At 37.7% G+C, this 18,572-nt stretch overlaps 1 protein-coding gene across 6 annotated transcripts in view; it reads right to left on the bottom strand.

The window, feature by feature from the left end:
- Positions 1-12,494, bottom strand: part of LOC144628963 (uncharacterized) — a 57,635-nt gene extending 45,141 nt beyond the window's left edge. For all 6 annotated transcript variants that reach the window (XM_078487089.1, XM_078487094.1, XM_078487095.1 and 3 more), the window contains exons 1-9: positions 12,142-12,494; positions 9,797-9,911; positions 8,676-8,849; positions 7,597-7,703; positions 6,624-6,761; positions 5,611-5,792; positions 2,581-2,623; positions 1,095-1,164; positions 255-351 (exon numbers count right to left, since the gene is read on the bottom strand). In XM_078487089.1, coding sequence (XP_078343215.1) covers positions 255-351; positions 1,095-1,164; positions 2,581-2,623; positions 5,611-5,792; positions 6,624-6,761; positions 7,597-7,703; positions 8,676-8,849; positions 9,797-9,911; positions 12,142-12,362 — 1,147 coding nt within the window. In that variant the 5' untranslated portion in view covers positions 12,363-12,494. The remainder of the gene's footprint in view (positions 1-254; positions 352-1,094; positions 1,165-2,580; positions 2,624-5,610; positions 5,793-6,623; positions 6,762-7,596; positions 7,704-8,675; positions 8,850-9,796; positions 9,912-12,141) is intronic.
- Between the last annotated feature and the right edge of the window lie 6,078 nt (positions 12,495-18,572).

Below are 18,572 nucleotides of genomic sequence, written 5' to 3'. Positions count from 1 at the left end.
CTGCACATATTTTAAGCCAGTGTCAACTTTTATCAAATAATTTTAAGTTTTTTCCCCTAAAACCACACACAATTCTGAGTGCAGAAAATAAAGTATACTGACCCCTGGACCAGCACACTAAACCTATAAAGATTATGTTAGTGAGTACCTTTCTTTCCCTGGGCAGAATATAAATGGGAAGAAATTCTCCCAACTAGTACTTATACTATGCAAGTCGACAAGTAAGAGGAATTTGTATGTTGATAGATACTCACATTTTGCACTCTGAGTGGACACATCTGAAGCTGTCCTGGTGACTTGTTGAGAAGACTTGTTAAGTGCGGCTAGCAAACTGGGCTTGGCTGCTGTTGGCTGACAACACAGATCACAAATCAGTAACATCATATTAACATGTTGATTGTAAGGTATGCAGGTCTGTAAACAGCTATAAGTGAACAGTGTCCGTCATGATCAGGGGTGTACAATGTACAGTCCTAAACAAGACCTCCACAGCTAAAGATATTGGCATTCTTTGCTAAACACCTTATTTAAGTGAGACTAAACTTGTTAATTTACACCCCTAAATGAAATGACAAACACCTGGGTTGGGGGGGGGGGGGGGAAACTCACCTATATGGCCTATACGGAGAGGTGCCGCTGGATAGGGTTTCAAGTTCCTCTGTCCTAAACGGGGCCTGAACCTGTCCTAGACAGGGTATGGCTGCAAGACTTTTGTCAAGTAATTACATTGTTTTCGCTTCAATAAAAAGCATTGTTTTATTTGGTGGGATCGGTGTTCACATTTTAATGCGTCAAACATCGCGTACGGGATGCAAATATCACAATAAAGCGTATTAAAATGATTGTCAATGTTGTCCTTTGTTCTAAATAGGGTCTTAAAAATAGGGGGTGTTGTCCTACACATGGTAGGTATTTTAAGTTTTTAATTGTCCTAAACAGGGTCAGGGTTTCAAACACCCAGCAACACCTCTATACCTAAACATAGGTCAAGTATCACCCCCTCCCCAGGGGACAAGCATCCCTTTCCCTTTCCTGTGGGACTCCCCCCCCAGGAGGGAACTACATCCTGCAGATTTACAGACAAAAATAGATACCTTTGTCTTTGATTCAAACATGTTGTCATCCTCGTCACCAGAAGACTCCCATGAATCTCCTCCCGAATGGCTGAAAAAGGAAAATTCTCAGTTAGGGCTACTGAAGACTGCTTAGAGTTTTAGGATGAATAAAGCTTGGGTCACATTTTAGATTACTGCTGTAAGGGTCTATTAGATGGAATGAATATGACTGCAGTTTGTGAACATCTGGCACATGCACCATGCTTAAATGACACCACTAGGGCCCGATTTACACTTGCATCCCTTTTTGGCAAAAATTGCAAGAAAGCTAGATGTGTATGTAAATGCACTCTTGCACAATTCAGTAAATTTTAACTATAAATGATTTAGAGCTATTCTCTCTTGAAATTAGTTTCCTTGAAACTGATATTTCAATGTAATCACAGTACTCAAAATCAGATCAGAATTCAAAATTTAGTTTCATGTATGTCCCTTATGTGTTCTCAAAAGATAAGCCTTCAGCTACATTATAAATACTATAAAAAATATTTAAATATTTCTAATAAATACTATAAAAAATATTTAAAATATTTCTGAGTCTGTGACTTTATAGTGGACTTTAAAGGATTTCACAGCATCATTTTGTCTGTCCGAATATTGTTTACAACTCACTGAAGAACAGAATGAAGCCTTTTTCACATCAAGATTTTTTCAACATACTGTACTGTAGTCTTAACCACAGCATTATAAAATATTATAATTCTAGAAATTAAAAAAAATGTTCTCCTACAACTCAGACTGTTAGCTCAGAGGATATAGAGGCAGACTTTCAAAGTGCAAAATTTAACACAATATGACAGTGTTACACCCGATGTTAAACAACACATGATAAACCATTTTTTGCATAACACAATAAACACTACACAACAAAATTAAGTAAACCTAACTTGGCATACATGTGCAGGTACATTTAAACTATATCGACAGTTACTAACAACAATGAATTATAATCAATCCAAACTCTACACAACCTACATCAAGCAAGATGTAACTTCAGTTCATACTTGGCACTGGCTATAAAGGTTGTACTTGTAAAATTGATATTTAGCACAACCTGGTCTTTGATGTGTTCCACCATCTAAAAATTATACTTCTCAGTCTGCACCAAGCAGTGAATTAATTAACATGTGCAGGTGTTTATAAATATATAATTTAATTATTTTCAGCTGTTTCCTTTAAGCTAACAGGTTATTTCACCTGGCCCTTAAACAATGTTAAACATTTCATAAATTATTTAATGAAGCTGGCATGAATTAACATACTTTCATAAATTATTTAATGAAGTTAGCATAAGTTATCATATATAAATGTTGAAAATAACCATTAATAAAAATTTGCAAATCAACAGTTGTTCTTGATCAATTTTTAAGAGTAAGGACCTTGATGACATTTTGTGAATAAATAAAAAAAAAATATAAATTATATTGCGCATAAAAATTTCCACTTTCACTTCATGAACACTTACTGACTGACAGAATCCTCTTCCTTTGCCGAGGCACTGTTATAACCTATATCAATGGAAAAATACATAGCATACAGTACCGCTCAAATGTAAGTTACCACCGTCTCGCGAGAAACGAGACGCGTCTCGCGAGAGACGAGACTCGTCTCGAGAGAAACGAGACGCGTCTCGCGAGACGAGTCTCGTTTCTCGCGAGTGCACTGCAAGTATGAAATTTTCGCCTTCTGTTGCATTTGTTCAACTGTCAAGTGAGACTTCACCGACATTCCCAAAGCAGGATAAAATTTCGCGCGTGAATCGGTGGCGGCACGCTTGTCTTTACATGTTTATAGTTTTTACGTCTTCATGGCTATAACTTCGTCGTGTACTTAACTGGAAAGTATTTTTCTTTAACCTAAATGATCTATACATGTAATTACAGCAAAACAACTTGACTGGGTGCAACCAAAAACGTATTTCCAAGCGAAAATGAATCAAGATAGCCATAATAGTTTCACTTCGCCGATCGATCGATTGGCGGCGCTCGCTCCGAGCGCTTTTTTATTAACATTTGTCTGAATCGTTGGCGGCACGCACGTCTTGAAATGTTTTAATCTATCAAATGACTCATTCGTGTATTAAACAAGAAATTATTTGTTTGTTTGTTTTTTCGCCTAAACAAGTCATAGTTTACAGCAAAACGTTTTGTCTGGGTACATGAAAAACTTATCGTTCATAAAACTTGCAATGTTTACTTTTACACAAAATATGCATGAACTCGCGTTGCTACGAACGACAAACAACAGGATTTAACCCTCGCAGCTTCAAGATACACAGGTTTGTATTCCGAATAAAAGGGATATCTCAACGAAACTGTTTCCTATTTGTTTTTTAAATGTTCAAGCGAAACTAATAGGCCAAAATAAATACATCTAAAGCGCTATAAGTTTACTGTTATTGGTATGTTTTTGTGAAAGAGTGAAACTGCCCGGTAGTTGGGCTTGGGGAATATAACACGTATTTATATGCAAATGCAAATGTAACGAGTTTATTAAAGCAAAATTAAAGAAAATCAAAACCCACTTTCATAACATACGTTTTATTTAAGACTTAAGTTATATTCAACGAGTTACTAGAAAAATGTTTCGATGCTTGACAGCATGCAAAGCCGGTCGAGCGCTTTTAATTTGAGGTCGAAGTTAAATTTACCTGTTGGAATCCACTGCCGGTCGACTCGTTCCTGCGAACTAGCTTTCTCGCTGGAAAAAAAGCGAACAGCTTTGCCTTTTCAAGTTGTAAACTCTCTTCATTCAACATTTTTCTCTTTCCAAGAAAAAACTTTTGATTCGTATAAAGCTTCAAATCAATAGCTCCCTGCGTCTTGTTTGCCGTGCGGCATATCAAAGTTTTGTGGTTTCGCGACATCTCGGGTTTCAAGTTACAGGAGAAGTAATCCAAACATATACATGCGCCAAGCGATAGTTTTGAGTCAATTCAAGTGAACCTTTTAAAGGCAGAGTATTTTACTGTTTCAACAAACTTATAAACCTTGTTAAACCCAAGATATTATTCGTTTTGAAATCGTACCGAGACGCTTGATCAAAATGCAAATCAACGCGGCCGACAAATTGTCGCACGTGAGCTGAATTTGCAGACGGTCACGTAACTATTTCTATAAACAGTCACGGTTCATTTTTTACGCTTTTTGGCCATCTTTGCTTTTATAACATTCGATTATCGATACGCGTTTTATTCAAGACTTAAGTTTCATTCAACAACTTTCCCAGAAATGTTTTTTGGCTTGATAGTACGCAAATATCAAGCGCTTTTTGATTTGGTTGAAGACATCTCCCGTGGGGAATACACTGTCGGATGTGAGAAAACATTTCCCCTGCCTTCCAAAATTCCTAACGTTTGATCTGTTGAATCGGAAATTTTGCAAGGTTTACAATTTCGTTTAAATATGTTTCAGATAACTTTCGCTTCGACGGCGCGGCGGCGGCCGGCGACATTCTTTCGGAAGATTTTATTTACACAAGCATGTTTGTTGTTCTTAAAGAAATCTTATCTGCAAGTGTGAAAGAAACCTTCCGGACTGTATACGCAACTTTACATGTTGTTCAACGATTTACATATCATAGTTACATGAACGAAAACTTGTTGTTGAAAAAAAAAAAAACGTTTCGAGCCCAAGCAAAGTCAATGTCGGAGATCATTAAACTGATTTTTCCTTGCGAATGATCGGGTCAATATGAGCTCTTTGTTGATACATTTAATTTCAGTTTCATCGATTTGGCAACGCACTACAGACAGAAATCTTTGATACAAAACGGCCTCCTGCGAGTAATATATTCCATACTGAACGCTTCACTGACTCTCGCGAGAGACGAGAAGCGTCTCGAGAGAAACGAGACTCGTCTCGCGAGAAACGAGACGCGTCTCGCGAGAAACGAGAAGAGAGGTGGTAACTTACATTTGAGCGGTACTGTAGTTATATAAAATGATGATGATGATTAACAATAATAATAATAATTAAAAAATAGCCTTTGCCGGCAGACAGTCAAACATGTTTCTGTAGCTCAGCTTAGTAGACAGTTCTACATGTAACTAAACGGGGAAAAAGATACCTACATTTTTGTGCGAACTCTACACTTTTAGCCTTCTACAAGCAGACACCTCTTCTAAGTGGACACTTAGTTTAGTCATGGTCCCAGTCACATGAAGACACTACATTTCTAATCTCCCATGAGCTGACTCCTCTCCTAATTGGACACTTTGTCATGGTCCCAGACATAATTATAACAAACACTATATTTTCAACCTCCCATAAGCAGGCCCCTCTCCTAAGGGGATTTTTGGCTATGGGACTCCCAGTCACATACAAACCCTTTTTTTAACCTCTCATAAGTAGACACTTAGTCATGGTCCAAGCCACATACAAGCACTTCATTTTTAACCTCCCATAAGCAGACACCTTACAAAAGCGGACATTTGTTCAGGTCCCAAAAGTGATAGCCCCTCTTATGTACAAGGTTCAATACCATAGTTACACACCTCCCTCGTCGGCCACAGGGGCTCCAAACGAGAAGTCCACATCATTAGTTGTCGTTCCAGATCCCAGTAATCCAGAGAAGTCCCCTCTTTTGTTAGGTGTGGCTTGATTTGATTTTGTGGCCTTTGCCTGATTTTTTGCTCTTTCTTGCTGTTCTTCATACTCTTCAATAATGTTTGAAACACTAAAAAAAATTTAAAAAATATTTACAGTCAAAATACTCAGGTGAACACGTGAACCTGTCAAAAATTCACCAATCAAATTGGTTTATTTTTGACAGGTTCACGTGTTCACGTGTTTTCGGTAAGATGATTTACAATATTCAAATTGAATTTGAATGTTTGAAACGAATAATGCAATCCGTTCGCGGCTAATCAAAACTATTCCAGAATATAAGGCGGCATGAGCAGAGTATTTTGACTGTAAAAACATAATATGGTAGCCATATTTTCTTAAAAGCACCCAAACTCTAAAACGTGACCACCCCCTTGGCCACACCCCTCCCCTTGAGTAAGTGCCCACCCTAGTCAAGTTCTTAATAATAATACCGGTAATAATTATAATAATAATTAAAGAAATCACAAAAAAGTCTGTTTCTTTTGTCACTTTTATAATCTTTTAAACTGCAGCTACACTCCTCTGGCCAGCACCGATATGTACAGTGCCTGAGAACAGTTTCTTCTTGTTTTTTGTTTTTTTACACGACTCAATTCCAAGGGGTGCCCCTCCATGTGCCTGCCGCACTCTTTGGGAATGCTGTTAAAAACTTCATAGACACAACTAAGCAATTCTCCTGTCTGAGAGCAAGCATCACAGTTTGGTGAAAAAAAAAATTTTGTGCCCAACTCGTTAAACCACCTCCACTGAAAAGGTTTAACAGCACTCGATTGAAAAAAACTTAAAGAATGAAGAAGTCCGTGAACATAGATTTATTTGTCTGAAAAGGAATAAACCAAGATTTTCATTGTCATAATCTTGAAGTGGTATTCCTGTGTAAAATGCAAGCTTGCCTAACCTGTGGTGTCCATGGATAACAGCATGGTCTGAAGCCTTCCAGCCTTGGGAGTCTTTAAGTTCAGTGTTAGCATTGTGCTGCAGAAAAAGTCTGACTATGCCAATGTGTCCTTCACTAGAAGCAGTCATTAATGCCGACCTACAAAGCAAAACAGAGAGGCATGGTGGCCTTGTTAGCACATTGGACTCCAGACTGAGTGGTTCAGGTTTAAGACCTGGCTGGGGACACTACCTTGTGCTTTTGGGCAAGACACTTCACTCTCACAGTGCAGGCTCTGTCCACCCAGGTCCCGGTGGTGAAAGGATAGATAACACTATCCACCGGATAAATTATTGCTATCCAGTGGATAGCAAAGTTTGTTTTTTCAACATTTATCTGCTACAATGTAGATAGCCATTTATCCAGTGGATATAAAGCATTATCCACCCTTTGAGCAACTAGGCCCAGGCTGGGTACCAGCAAATTTATGCTGGGGGTAGCCCAGCATAAATAAACAAGCATTCCTTCCAGGGAGGGTGGGGAGAAGAAATACGTTGTCCCTTTATGCTGCAGAAACTGGGTAAGCTACGGCAAGATGGGACACCTTTCTTTGCGCAGACATGTTTTTTTAAAAAGCAAAACAAGCAACATGGAAATGAATGATAACAATTTTCTCAATGTACTGGTATGTGCATTGTAATTTGGGTAGCTTATTATAAGGCCTGCATTAAGCCAAGGTGTCAATTACCTTAGGAGCGTATTTAGGTTCCAATAGCATTAAGCAACAACGTCCAACTTTTAATTTCCTAGTTCATCTGGGTGAGCAAATGTGGAGAGCAAGGGGGTGGGGCCCCCTTCTTTCCTACTAGTGTATATATAGTGCACTGACTCACAATTCTTTTCATACATTCGACCATCAAATAAAAAAAATAAGAAAACAGAATATGAGTGCTGTGAACGGTATAAAAGGTAAACTTGAGACTGAGCTAATTACCTTCCATGGGCATCCACTTCATCAATTGTTGCTCCTTCATTGATCAAGAAATTCACAAAGTCTAAGTTTCCGAGTGAAGATGAAACATGAAGTGGAGTAAAACCTTCCTGTAAAAACAAAACAAAAGTTGCAAAAATAATTAAATTAAACTTCGCATAGTTGTGTATACTTGCCACCATTTTCAAAGTCAAAGGCACAAGATTTTTATTCAGGGAGCGCAAACATTTTCGAGGATAACCCAAACCAAAACATTTCTAAACTTTCCGAAGATTTTCCAAATCTTGATTTCTTAGTCCCAGCCCCAGGATGTGATTCTCAGTACATGTACTTGGAATAAACAGCAAGACTTAGCTTGTGTTGACTTGCATTGGGTGGTCAAGCACCAATGGTGAAAAACTTGCATTGACAAAAATGCAAGTAACTTGCATGTATGCAATCTTGACCAAAGTGAATGCAAGTCAACGCAAGTGCACGCAAGTCCTGGCCAAACACTGAGACACAAGCACTTGAATGGATGCAAGTTGAAAACGTTCTTGCATCTGCTTGAATGTGTACCGTATTTTCTCGATTAAACGCCCCCAGCGTTTATTTCAAACTTGGCCCTACAGGGCCGGCGTTTATTTGAATTCAGGAGTTTTTTCAAGCCCTATGTTTCTAAGAAATGATTTTTATTCATTATTTTTGACAGCTATATAATTACACATTATTTTTAAAGCATATTCAACCTTTAATAATTGTCTAAGTGGTTGATTTTCAAATACAACTTGGAGACCCGGCGTTTATTCGGGGCCCGGCGTTTAATCGAGAAAATACGGTATATCCATTTGGCCAGGAAGTACCAGAAACAGGTGTTTCAGCCTTTAATCAGAGCTCTGCAATAAGTACGAATTTTTTAAACCACGAGTATGATACTCACAGCTGGAACATGCGAAACTCTGGCCTGAGGCATAAAAGTTGGCAGTTATAGTTGTGGTGACGCTGTAAACCTGATCACTAACAGCCTGGCACCAAAACATCAAAATTGTTGAATGCAACTGTTAGACCTATGCATAACATCATAGTTTTTTAAACATGCATACCTTGTCCTTAGCATCAACTTTAGCTTCCCTCTCCAACAAAAGCACAGCAGTGTCAATGTCACCATTTGCTGCCGCAAGATGGAGCGACGTGCTGTTATTGACATCGACAACATTTGCCTGAGCTCCATGCTCTAGCAAAATTTTAATGCACTCCACAAACTGACATTCTACAACCTGTGAAAAAACATTACATTGCTTGTATTTAATCATTTATTAGCATGACAATTATTTTGAGAAAAAAGATGAATTGGGGTATTACAATTAAAAAAGAGCTTGCCCTCTGGGTAAGTAACTCTCAAATTTATCTGGCCCAGGGCAATTATTAATGCAACCCTCCAAGTTTACTTTTTTCCTTAGTGGCCATTTGGCCACCAACTACTCAAGTTTTGGTCGCCAGTGAAAAATTTTAGTCACCAAATTAAGCTGATACTTTCAATCATTCCTCTCAATTTTAGTCGCCAGGCTGGCGACCTTGGTTCAAATTTAGTCGCCAGCTCCAAAATTTTAGTCGCCATGGCGACTAAAATGGTCTTAACTTGGAGGGTTGTAATGATAACATACATGTACATGTAGGGCCGGAAAAACAATTGAATTCTTGCTAGCCCCTCAGACTTGCCTGTGAATACAGCCCTCTCTCGTTCACACTACTACATGTACAACTACATGTACTTGTAGTAGCAGGAGCGAATGAGAGGTGGCTTTATTTGCAGGCTACCCTCAGACAGGCAGCTCTCAAATTTTGCTTGCCCTGGTTGCATGCTTGTCTTAGTTTACATTTCTATGATTTCGTCAACAGACAACTTGCCTGGGCTCTTGCCCATTAGGCAAGTGAGAATGAAAGGTAACTTGTCTAATGGTAGATTTCCAATGATGTGTAAATTTTAACGTGGGTATATGTGCGTGAAAAAATTTAGAGACAATGTATGAACGACTTGCATAAAGGTTTGCGCAAGTCGTTTATACATTGTCTCCAAACTTTTTCATGCATGTAAAAATTTACACGTCAGTGGAAATCCACCTTAACAGAATGACTTGCATGTACTTGTCACAGATGGCATTATTTGAGCTCTGCCTAAGTTTATTTTTTTGTTTGGAACTATTATGTTATATTATGTACTGACCTTCATGAGTGGAGTTCGACCATAGTTGTCACAAAGATTTGTCTTAGCATTGTTTGCCAAAAGAAATTTAACCATGTCATCTTTGCCTTGTGCACATGCAAGATGAAGAGCCGTTCTGAAGACAAAATCAAACAAAGAAATCATGGATGTAATTGAATGCTGAAAGAGTTAACATTTAGTTTTCAGGGTAGGAGAAAGGGTGACAGCCCAATCGTTTCTATTGCCTATATCACAATCGCTAACGTCTGCGCGATTGGGGCGATCACGATTGCTTGGATTGTCCATGTTCTATCCTTCTAGCTTCTCTTTCCCTTCTTCTTTGTAAAACTTTAATAACTGAGAAGATAGTTAAAGCCACCAGTTTTGCTCTTTCATTGAATGATGCCACTGTGTTGGATCAGAAACCCAAGCTTGGTTGTATTAAGTTAAATTTGGTTAAGTTCTCCTGTTTCATATTCTTAAAGTAGTCTGAAGAACTTCGCTTGGATACACTAAGAGTAAGAAATTTACAGCATTAAGGTTGAAATTCAAGCAAATTACCGCAAAAACCAAAAATTATGTTGTGTGTGTCATTACGTGTATAAAGCATTCACGTACAAATTCTTCATGTTTCCAAATATGGTATTTAGCAAAATGAATATTCAAACGCTGTGCACGCGCGTTACACGTTTAAACCCTTATGGGCTTCCGGTTGGATCTAAGGCTAATATGATCGTTTTTCGTAGGTCTTAGTCATACCAGGCAATCTAGAGGATCATATGAGAACCTGTACCCCAATCACTTCTAATCTCTTCAATCACCTACGATCGTCTCAGTATTTGCAAACAATTGCAATCGGGCGATCACATGAGAACCAGTTTGGCTTCTGTTTGTGTTGCCTAAATAACATAATCATGGTAAAAAGACCAACTGGAGTCCATCTTGGTCTGTAATATTATTATGAGTGATTAGAAACATTCAAATTGGAGTACAATTAATACAAGATGTAGTATGAGTGCGACTTTTCAAAACTAGTGCTTATGCTTTTGAATATCACATTTCACACTTCAGACACTCATACCAATAAAAATTAATATATTTTTCAAGTGGTCTGCAACCGGGAGGGGAGAGGACTCAGGGAAAAAAAATGAAACTTGAAAGTCAAATGTTGTACTCATACTCCAATCTGAAGATCTCTGGTGGTGAAATCAGGCTACTGCAAAACAAAAGCCTGACTTTCTAGTTATGATTATACCCTGAATTGGCCCCTTCTACAACATATAATAAATTGCATTGACTGATTTGACAGGACAAATCTGACTAAGGGCCTCTTTACATGAGAGCCAAGATGAGTTTGTCCCGGGATGAAAAAAATTCATTTTATATGAACGTGTTTGTCCCGGGATGCTGGGACGTAAGTCGTCCCGCCTGAGTTGAATTCATCTTGCCCTTGTTTACATTACTTTACATTTCATCCCGGAAAGACTGTTTACATGGCAGTTTTAGTCAGTCGTTTCATCCCGGGATGACATTTCATCTCGGTGAGCTAAGGACAGGAATGAAATCGTCCCAGGATGAATTCATCCCCGGATGAAATCATGTAGACAGCAACACGAAAATGACCAAACACCGAGATAAATTCATCCCGGGACGAAAACTCTCATGTAAAGAGGCCCTCACAACAGAATTCTGTTCTCAAATATACCAGTCTGGCCGGCTCTGAGTATAATGGTAAGCGCCCTGAGTTTAATACACATAAGCAAATACAACAAAATTATGAAAAAAATTTATCAGAATGCTAAAGTATTATTTTTTGCATTTTAAAGTCAAAACATCAATAAACGATTTCTAAAAATCACAATATTAAAACAATCTAATCCTATTTGGACAACATGCACACACAATATATATTAAATATATTGTATTACAATTTGAATATCAGCGAATTTGCGATTGATGGTGGCTGACAGATAATTGAAGCTGTTGCATGGTTGTCAAGTAAATACGAACAGCCGATTACGACTACGAAAAATATTCCAATTATCCAATAAAGTGAATGGCAAATTAAGTTCCAAAATATCTCGCACAGTCATTAAGCTCAAATCAGACTTTGTAAATAATAATTTACATAAAGGAAACACGAACATGATGATTTTGAAGCCTGATACATTGAAAAATAAAGCATTTCTGAAACCCTTGAAGGTATCTGCTCTGTTAAACACAAGAAATATTAAAAATATTTACATAATCTTCGTTGAAGAGCAAGGACGCTTCACGAGTAACCAGAGAAACGCGCAGAAATCGCGATGTCTTTAAATAACTGAGAATTAATTTCTAATCCCTAACTTAGCCGCCTTTTCGATTACCTGTTCTCCCTGTCGAGTTGGTTGATGTCTCCCTTCTTAATAAGTTGCTTCACTTTGGATAAATCACCGCTCCAAACAGCCTTGTGAAGCTTTGGTAAATCTTTGTCCTTGGAGATAGAGTAACCAGACGCGATGCTAGCGGCATCGCTAAGGTCTTCGGTGGACAAAGTATTCTTCGCGTTTGGGCTCTTCTTCTTGAAAAACTTTTTAAGGCCCGACATGGCGGTAAGAGCTTCTTTAATCCATCATGTACGTTAGTAAAGTTTGTACGATCAAAAGAAATACATTTTGAAGTTTTCTGATGTCGAACTTCAGATCGGCAGTTGAGCTGCAGTTGAGCCGATTGTAAACTCGGTACCAGATCACTCTCGATTTATCAGACGTGAAATTTTACCCAAGATCCTTTTCGGTTTGTGTACAGAAAGTAAGTGTACAAAATCATCAAATGGGGGGGGTGGGGGGTTTGGGGTTTCAGGGAGTGAGTGAGTAAGAGGGGGGAGGGTCAGCAAATAATGTGCTTCATAAAAGGGGAGGGTCAGGAGAATTTGAACATAGCCTCCCTCCATTTGCGCCAGCCCTCCCCCCTCTAAATAATGATGGGTCCCTAAGCATACGACTTTGTGCAGATAAGGCGAAATTTTCGACTCTTGGTGTGTAACATTGAAGATGATATAACTTTCAAAACTGCAAAAATTTCTGGGTGGCAAAAAAGCTAATGAGCCGAATTGCTTTTTTGCAAAATTTTGAGTTTTTAAACCCGCATCACAGAAAAAGTGTTCAATCATCGGGCTCAAACTTAAAGCGAAAGTTAAAAGTGTCATGTTCTTTCAATATTCAGAATTCGTATTTTTGTAGCTCAATAAGAAGCGGAAGAGCTTATGCTACAATGAGGCAAATATTGTTAACAGTTTTCCTATAAACGCGTATTACATTGTTGCTCAATTTTACTTTCATTGATTGGTCCGTGTGATGAAATGGTGCATGTTTATTGCGCGTTTCAAATTTGTATTAATCCCTGATATTACTAACAAATGACAGAAATGAAAGTGGCCGAAGGCATGTAATTACTTTCATAATACACAATAAACATCTGGGAACACGACGAATGGGAAAAACACACTTGTAAGCAGGTTTTGTCAAAAAACTAAACCAAGCACAGCATGAAAATATAACTTTACCGTGGTGTAAAGCTCAAATAAAGCTGGCATAAATTTGAAATTTATTCAGCTCTACACTGACTTTATATTTTTTAAAGCTGACCTTTATCCCAGCTTTACACTCAAGTATAAAGGCAGATAAAGAGACTTCTTTACACCAACTTTAAATCACATTTACACACGGAAGTGTAAAGCTCGGTTTAACCACCTTTAACAACATTTAATTGATGGTATAACGTTGGTTATCCAACTTTATACCAGATTTAACCACCTTTAATTTCATGTAAATCCCAATTTTTATGCTGTGAGGTTTTTTTAATGACAGTATTACATGTATATGGTTTTTCCATATTGATGGTGCCCCAATAGCGAAGCCCGCGAGTGTCGACTCAGACAAGACTCAGACAAACAAACCGAAATGGCGGACGATTTTCCTATAACACTTCATGAAGCAGCCGGTGTTCCTAAAACACTTTTATAAAACGAAAACTTCGCCTAGATTCCTTCTATTTCTCTCAGAACACACTGATGTTTTTTTAGCCTTGTCGCGGTTATATTAATTTGCATTCTATTTTTAGACCTCGGGCGCTTCGCTTTTGATACCAGTAGCCTAAACTCACTCTGAGCGACCGTGCCGTAAATGAAGCTGTCATTCAATCATTATATATTGCAGTATGATAAAATTACTTTCTTTGAATAAACAGCTCTTCGTCCTTAAATAAACTCTTTGGTTTTGAATTCATAATCAAGTCATTCAACACAACTTTGTACCCTGATATATTTTATTTTCGCATGGGTTTTATTTTCGATTCGTTATTTTCATGCGTCGCTAACTGAAACAAAACGAATAATAAACCTGCGGAAATTAACCACCGAAAGTAATATAAATGTGAATTGTTAAAGCGCGCTTTTCGCTCAAACACAAATGCAGAATAGTGACAGCTGTGATGCAGCCGATATTTTATTTTTATTTTGCTTCACAGGAAGCTTTAAACGTTTTTCGATTTTTATTTTAAAGCAACTTATGGAATATCGCAAACATGGTTCAAGGGAAAATTACACTGGTCAAATTTTTGCACGACATTCACCATGGCCGTTCGCACCCCCGCGAAAATAAAAGGTATCATGTTGTATAAGGACTATAAAATGAACAATTTTTATTTTGCACTAGTTTTCCTTCAGGATTGCCTCCGTATCGTGTTTAAACTCTCTTTTCTCCCCATCTTTTCTTTCTCCGTCCAAATTTACCCCACCTTCATCCCCGCCTCCAAATATGTCACACAACGGCTGTTGTGAGTGAAGTGTCTTGCTCAAGCTAAGTCGTAACACGATCTCGGGAAGGGCTAGAACCCAGACCGCTCCATCCGCGGTCCAGCGCACTAACCATGAGGCCACCACGCCTCACACCTTTCTATCTTCCTGTTGCTTATAAAAAGGCAGAAAAACTATTAACCCAAACAAAACGTCAGGTGACAATCTGTAATGTTTTTTTTTTTTGAAATTCTCGGAAACGCGTAGATCATAGTTAGCGTCGTTCATTTTGCTACGAAACTGAAATATGACAATATGACAATTTTTTAGTTTGTATTTTTTTTTTTCAGAAAAACTCTTGACCCAAACAAAACGTCAGATGACAATCTGTTTTTTGTTTTTTCGAATGTCCGGAAACACGTGCATCATTTTTAGTGTCATTCATTTTTTTACAAAACTGAAATATGAAAAAGGACATATTTTTTTTCATTTTGTATTTTTATTTTTTTTCAGAAAACTCTAGACCCAAACAAAACGTCAGATGACAATCTAATTTTTTTCGAATGTCCGGAAACACGTGCATCATTTTTAGCGTCATTCATTTTTCTACGAAACTGAAATATGACAAATGACAATTTATTTAGTTTGTATTTTTTTTTTTCAGAAAAAACTCTTGACCCAAACAAACCGTCATATGAGAATCTTTTTTTTTTTCGATGTCCGGAAACACGTGTATCATTTTTAGTGTCATTAATTTTTCTACAAAACTGAAATATGAAAAAGAACACTTTTTAATGTCTGTATTTTTTATTCAGAAAAACTCTTGACCCAAACAAAACGTCAGATGACAATCTAATTTTTTCGAATGTCCGGAAACACGTGCATCATTTTTAGTGTCATTCATTTTTCTACAAAACTGAAATATGAAAAAGAACAATTTTTTTTATAGTTTGTATTTTTTATTCAGAAAAACTCTAGACCCAAACAAAACGTCAGATGACAATCTTTTTTTTTGGAATGTCCGGAAACACGTGAATCATAGTAAGCGTCATACGAAACTGAAATATGACAAAGGACACTTTTTTTATAGTTTGTATTTTTTGTTCAGAAAAACTCTAGACCCAAACAAAACGTCAGATGACAATCTAATTTTTTTCGAATGTCCGGAAACACGTGAATCATAGTAAGCGTCATACGAAACTGAAATATGAAAAAGGACAATTTTTTTAGTTAGTATTTTTGTAAAAAAATCGAACCTTAATTTTTTTTATTACAACTTGTTTTGCCGTAATATGTAATTTCGGATCAATTTAGGTTTCTGGGAAACTGCTCACCTACCCCTCCCCAAACCTAACATTTTGCCCAAAGCGATAACTAAGGGTTAATGTTAGGTTTGGGGAGGGGTAGGTGAGCAGTTTCACAGAAACCTAAATTGATCCGTAATTTCAACATCAATTCCTTTTATATCCTCCTCTAAAAATGAAGGATGAAATAAATAATTTTTCAATTGTAATCTAGTTTGCTTTCCGTCGTAGTGTTGCGGCTAAGGGTGATTGTGCCAAAAAAAAATATTTAAAACAACGTATTGTTGCGAGTTTATCTTATAGGATTCACTCTAGTTAGTGATTTCGTCGCAGTAATAAAATCTAAAATCTTCTGAAATCGCCTTACCTCACCTTACCACCTTCACCTTAGATTTCGAAAAATACTCTAGCAAACTTGGTATAGCGTTTTCTAGATAAAACTGTCATCTGGCTGAAATTCTTCCAAGTTTGTTCGACACAGCGAATTGCCAAAAATAATTCTCAGCGACAAATATTACAAATTAATTTCTTTTTTAACTTTTTTCTCGATCTTCCGCTTGTTTTTTTTTTGTTCAGAGAGAGAGAGAGCTTTGTTGAACTTAATTTGAAACTACCAAGCGCAAGCAGAATATGTTTACATACTCGACAACAAGCAGTCTCTAAACCATTAACAAATGCCTTCAGTGTGAAACAGCGAGAAGGAAAATTTTGCTTGCCCATCTCGACACACTAAATCTAAACTGTGATTCGGGTTGAAATAGGACTCCCTATTTTTTTCTTGGAAAGTGAAAAATCTGAAATGAAATCTAATTACAAAATTTCAGTTTCTAATTTCCCAGAGGAAAGTCTGACTTTACGTCTTACGGATATCCGGTAAATTTTGTACTTTCCAAAGCTAACAGTATAAAATAAGCTTGACAGTAATGTTCTTTCTATATAGAAGCCGAGGAAAGATCAGAGTTTACTCTAGAAACAAGACAAGGAATACGAGTTGGTCTTTATCAGTCATTTATTTCAACTGACGTTGGCGTGGTGAGTAAAACTTGCCTTATATTGTATACGTTTTATAATTTTCACCAGCTAAATTAAATAGTCACTCATGATCGGCGTTAAAACGAGCTGCGTCACCATATTTTAAAATCATTTTTTCTAATGTATAGAATTACTTTCAAATTGAAGAAACTTGATAATAATTTTTTCTAAGGTAAAAAATCTGTGTCCAAGCCAAGTGGCCCATACAGCCGGAGCTTATCCCGGTTTCCGCAGCATTAAGCGACTAGGAGTATAACTACTCCCCCCCTGGATGGGATGCTAGTCCATCGCAGGGTTACCCCCTAGCAGTAAATTCGCCGGTACCCATTTATACACCTGGGTGGAGAGAGGCACTGTGAGAGTAAAGTGTCTTGCCCAAGAACACAATGCAGCGCCTCGAACCCAGGCCGTTCCACTCGGAGTCAAGCGCGCTAACCATTAGGCCACCTCGCCTCCCACAAGGTAGAAAACCACCATAATAATACTATACCGAATTTAAGGATGACTACGGCTGAGAAAGATTTAACTCAAAGTTGAAAATTCGGCCATTTTTTTAGATGTAGCTTTTTTTCGTGACGGAATACTTTTAAATAGGGTTCTAATGTATTAATTTTTTTTATAGCATAAATTTATTTAAAAAATGAAATCGCTTTACCTCACCTTACCACCATATATTCCAACCTTTTTTGAATTGAGCAATAATGAAATGCAAAAAGAAGTTGAAAAAAAAAAATTGTTCGCTCACGATGAATTCATCGCTTTTAAATTTCTAGTACTTCCCAGAGAAGTATGTGCTTCTAGATTTAAGTTCTTGTTATTAAGGTGCCTGCACAAGAGGGGTCATGTTGCAGGGAAATGTCGCAGCAACATGTTGCAGCGACGAAATCACGAACTGTTCACAGAGGGTAGCAAAGGGTTTATGCGTGACACGTGAAAAGGGCAAAAATTAAACCGTGACGCGTGAAAAGACACGTGATTCGTGAATTCTGGTGTTTTAACTATACGTTACACGTAAATTCGGTTAAAATTTGTGTGTGAAACGGTATCATCCCCCCCCCCTTTGCTACCCTCTTCACACAAGGGGAACATGAATTTTTGCAGTCATGTTGACCCCCCGACATGTTGCACGGTGTTCAACTCGTTGAACTGCATTGGGCGTGTCACAGGGACACAATTTTAAATTTTGGGATGCAGTGTCCCATCGAGTGAATCGTTCAACCACGAGTGCATGCCACTGAATGAAACAACACGTGAAGGAGGGTAGCAAAGGGGTTGTCGTGATCCCGTTTCAAGTACAAATTTTAACCAAATTCACGCGTCACGTATACTTGAAAAAGCAGAATTTACGAATTACGTGTCTTTTTTAGCTATTTTCACGCGTCACGGACTAATTTTTGTCCTTTTCACGTGTCACGCGTAAACCCTTTATTTGCTACACACATGAAGGAACACTGGTTTCCTCTCGATTCGTGACAAATCGTACGGTTAGTTCAGAATTCAAGCATGACTAACATCCACATGCAGACGTTTCAGGAACATTTTCCCAGGTCTGTTTTCTAATTAGAACTGAATTTCAGCTAACATTATAAAGCTATTTTTTTACAAACATCAATTAAGCTCCGGAACGGTTACGAATCAGCGCCGTAGCCAAACTAAAATTCTTACCGAGAAAATCTCAGAAAAAAAC

This window comes from Oculina patagonica, chromosome 10, assembly GCF_052425735.1.
Source record: "Oculina patagonica isolate OP01 chromosome 10, crgOcupat, whole genome shotgun sequence".
NCBI classification, from domain to species: Eukaryota; Metazoa; Cnidaria; class Anthozoa; order Scleractinia; family Oculinidae; genus Oculina; species Oculina patagonica.
The sequence above is the reverse complement of the archived record's forward strand: the minus strand, read 5'-3'. Positions and strand labels throughout refer to the sequence as shown.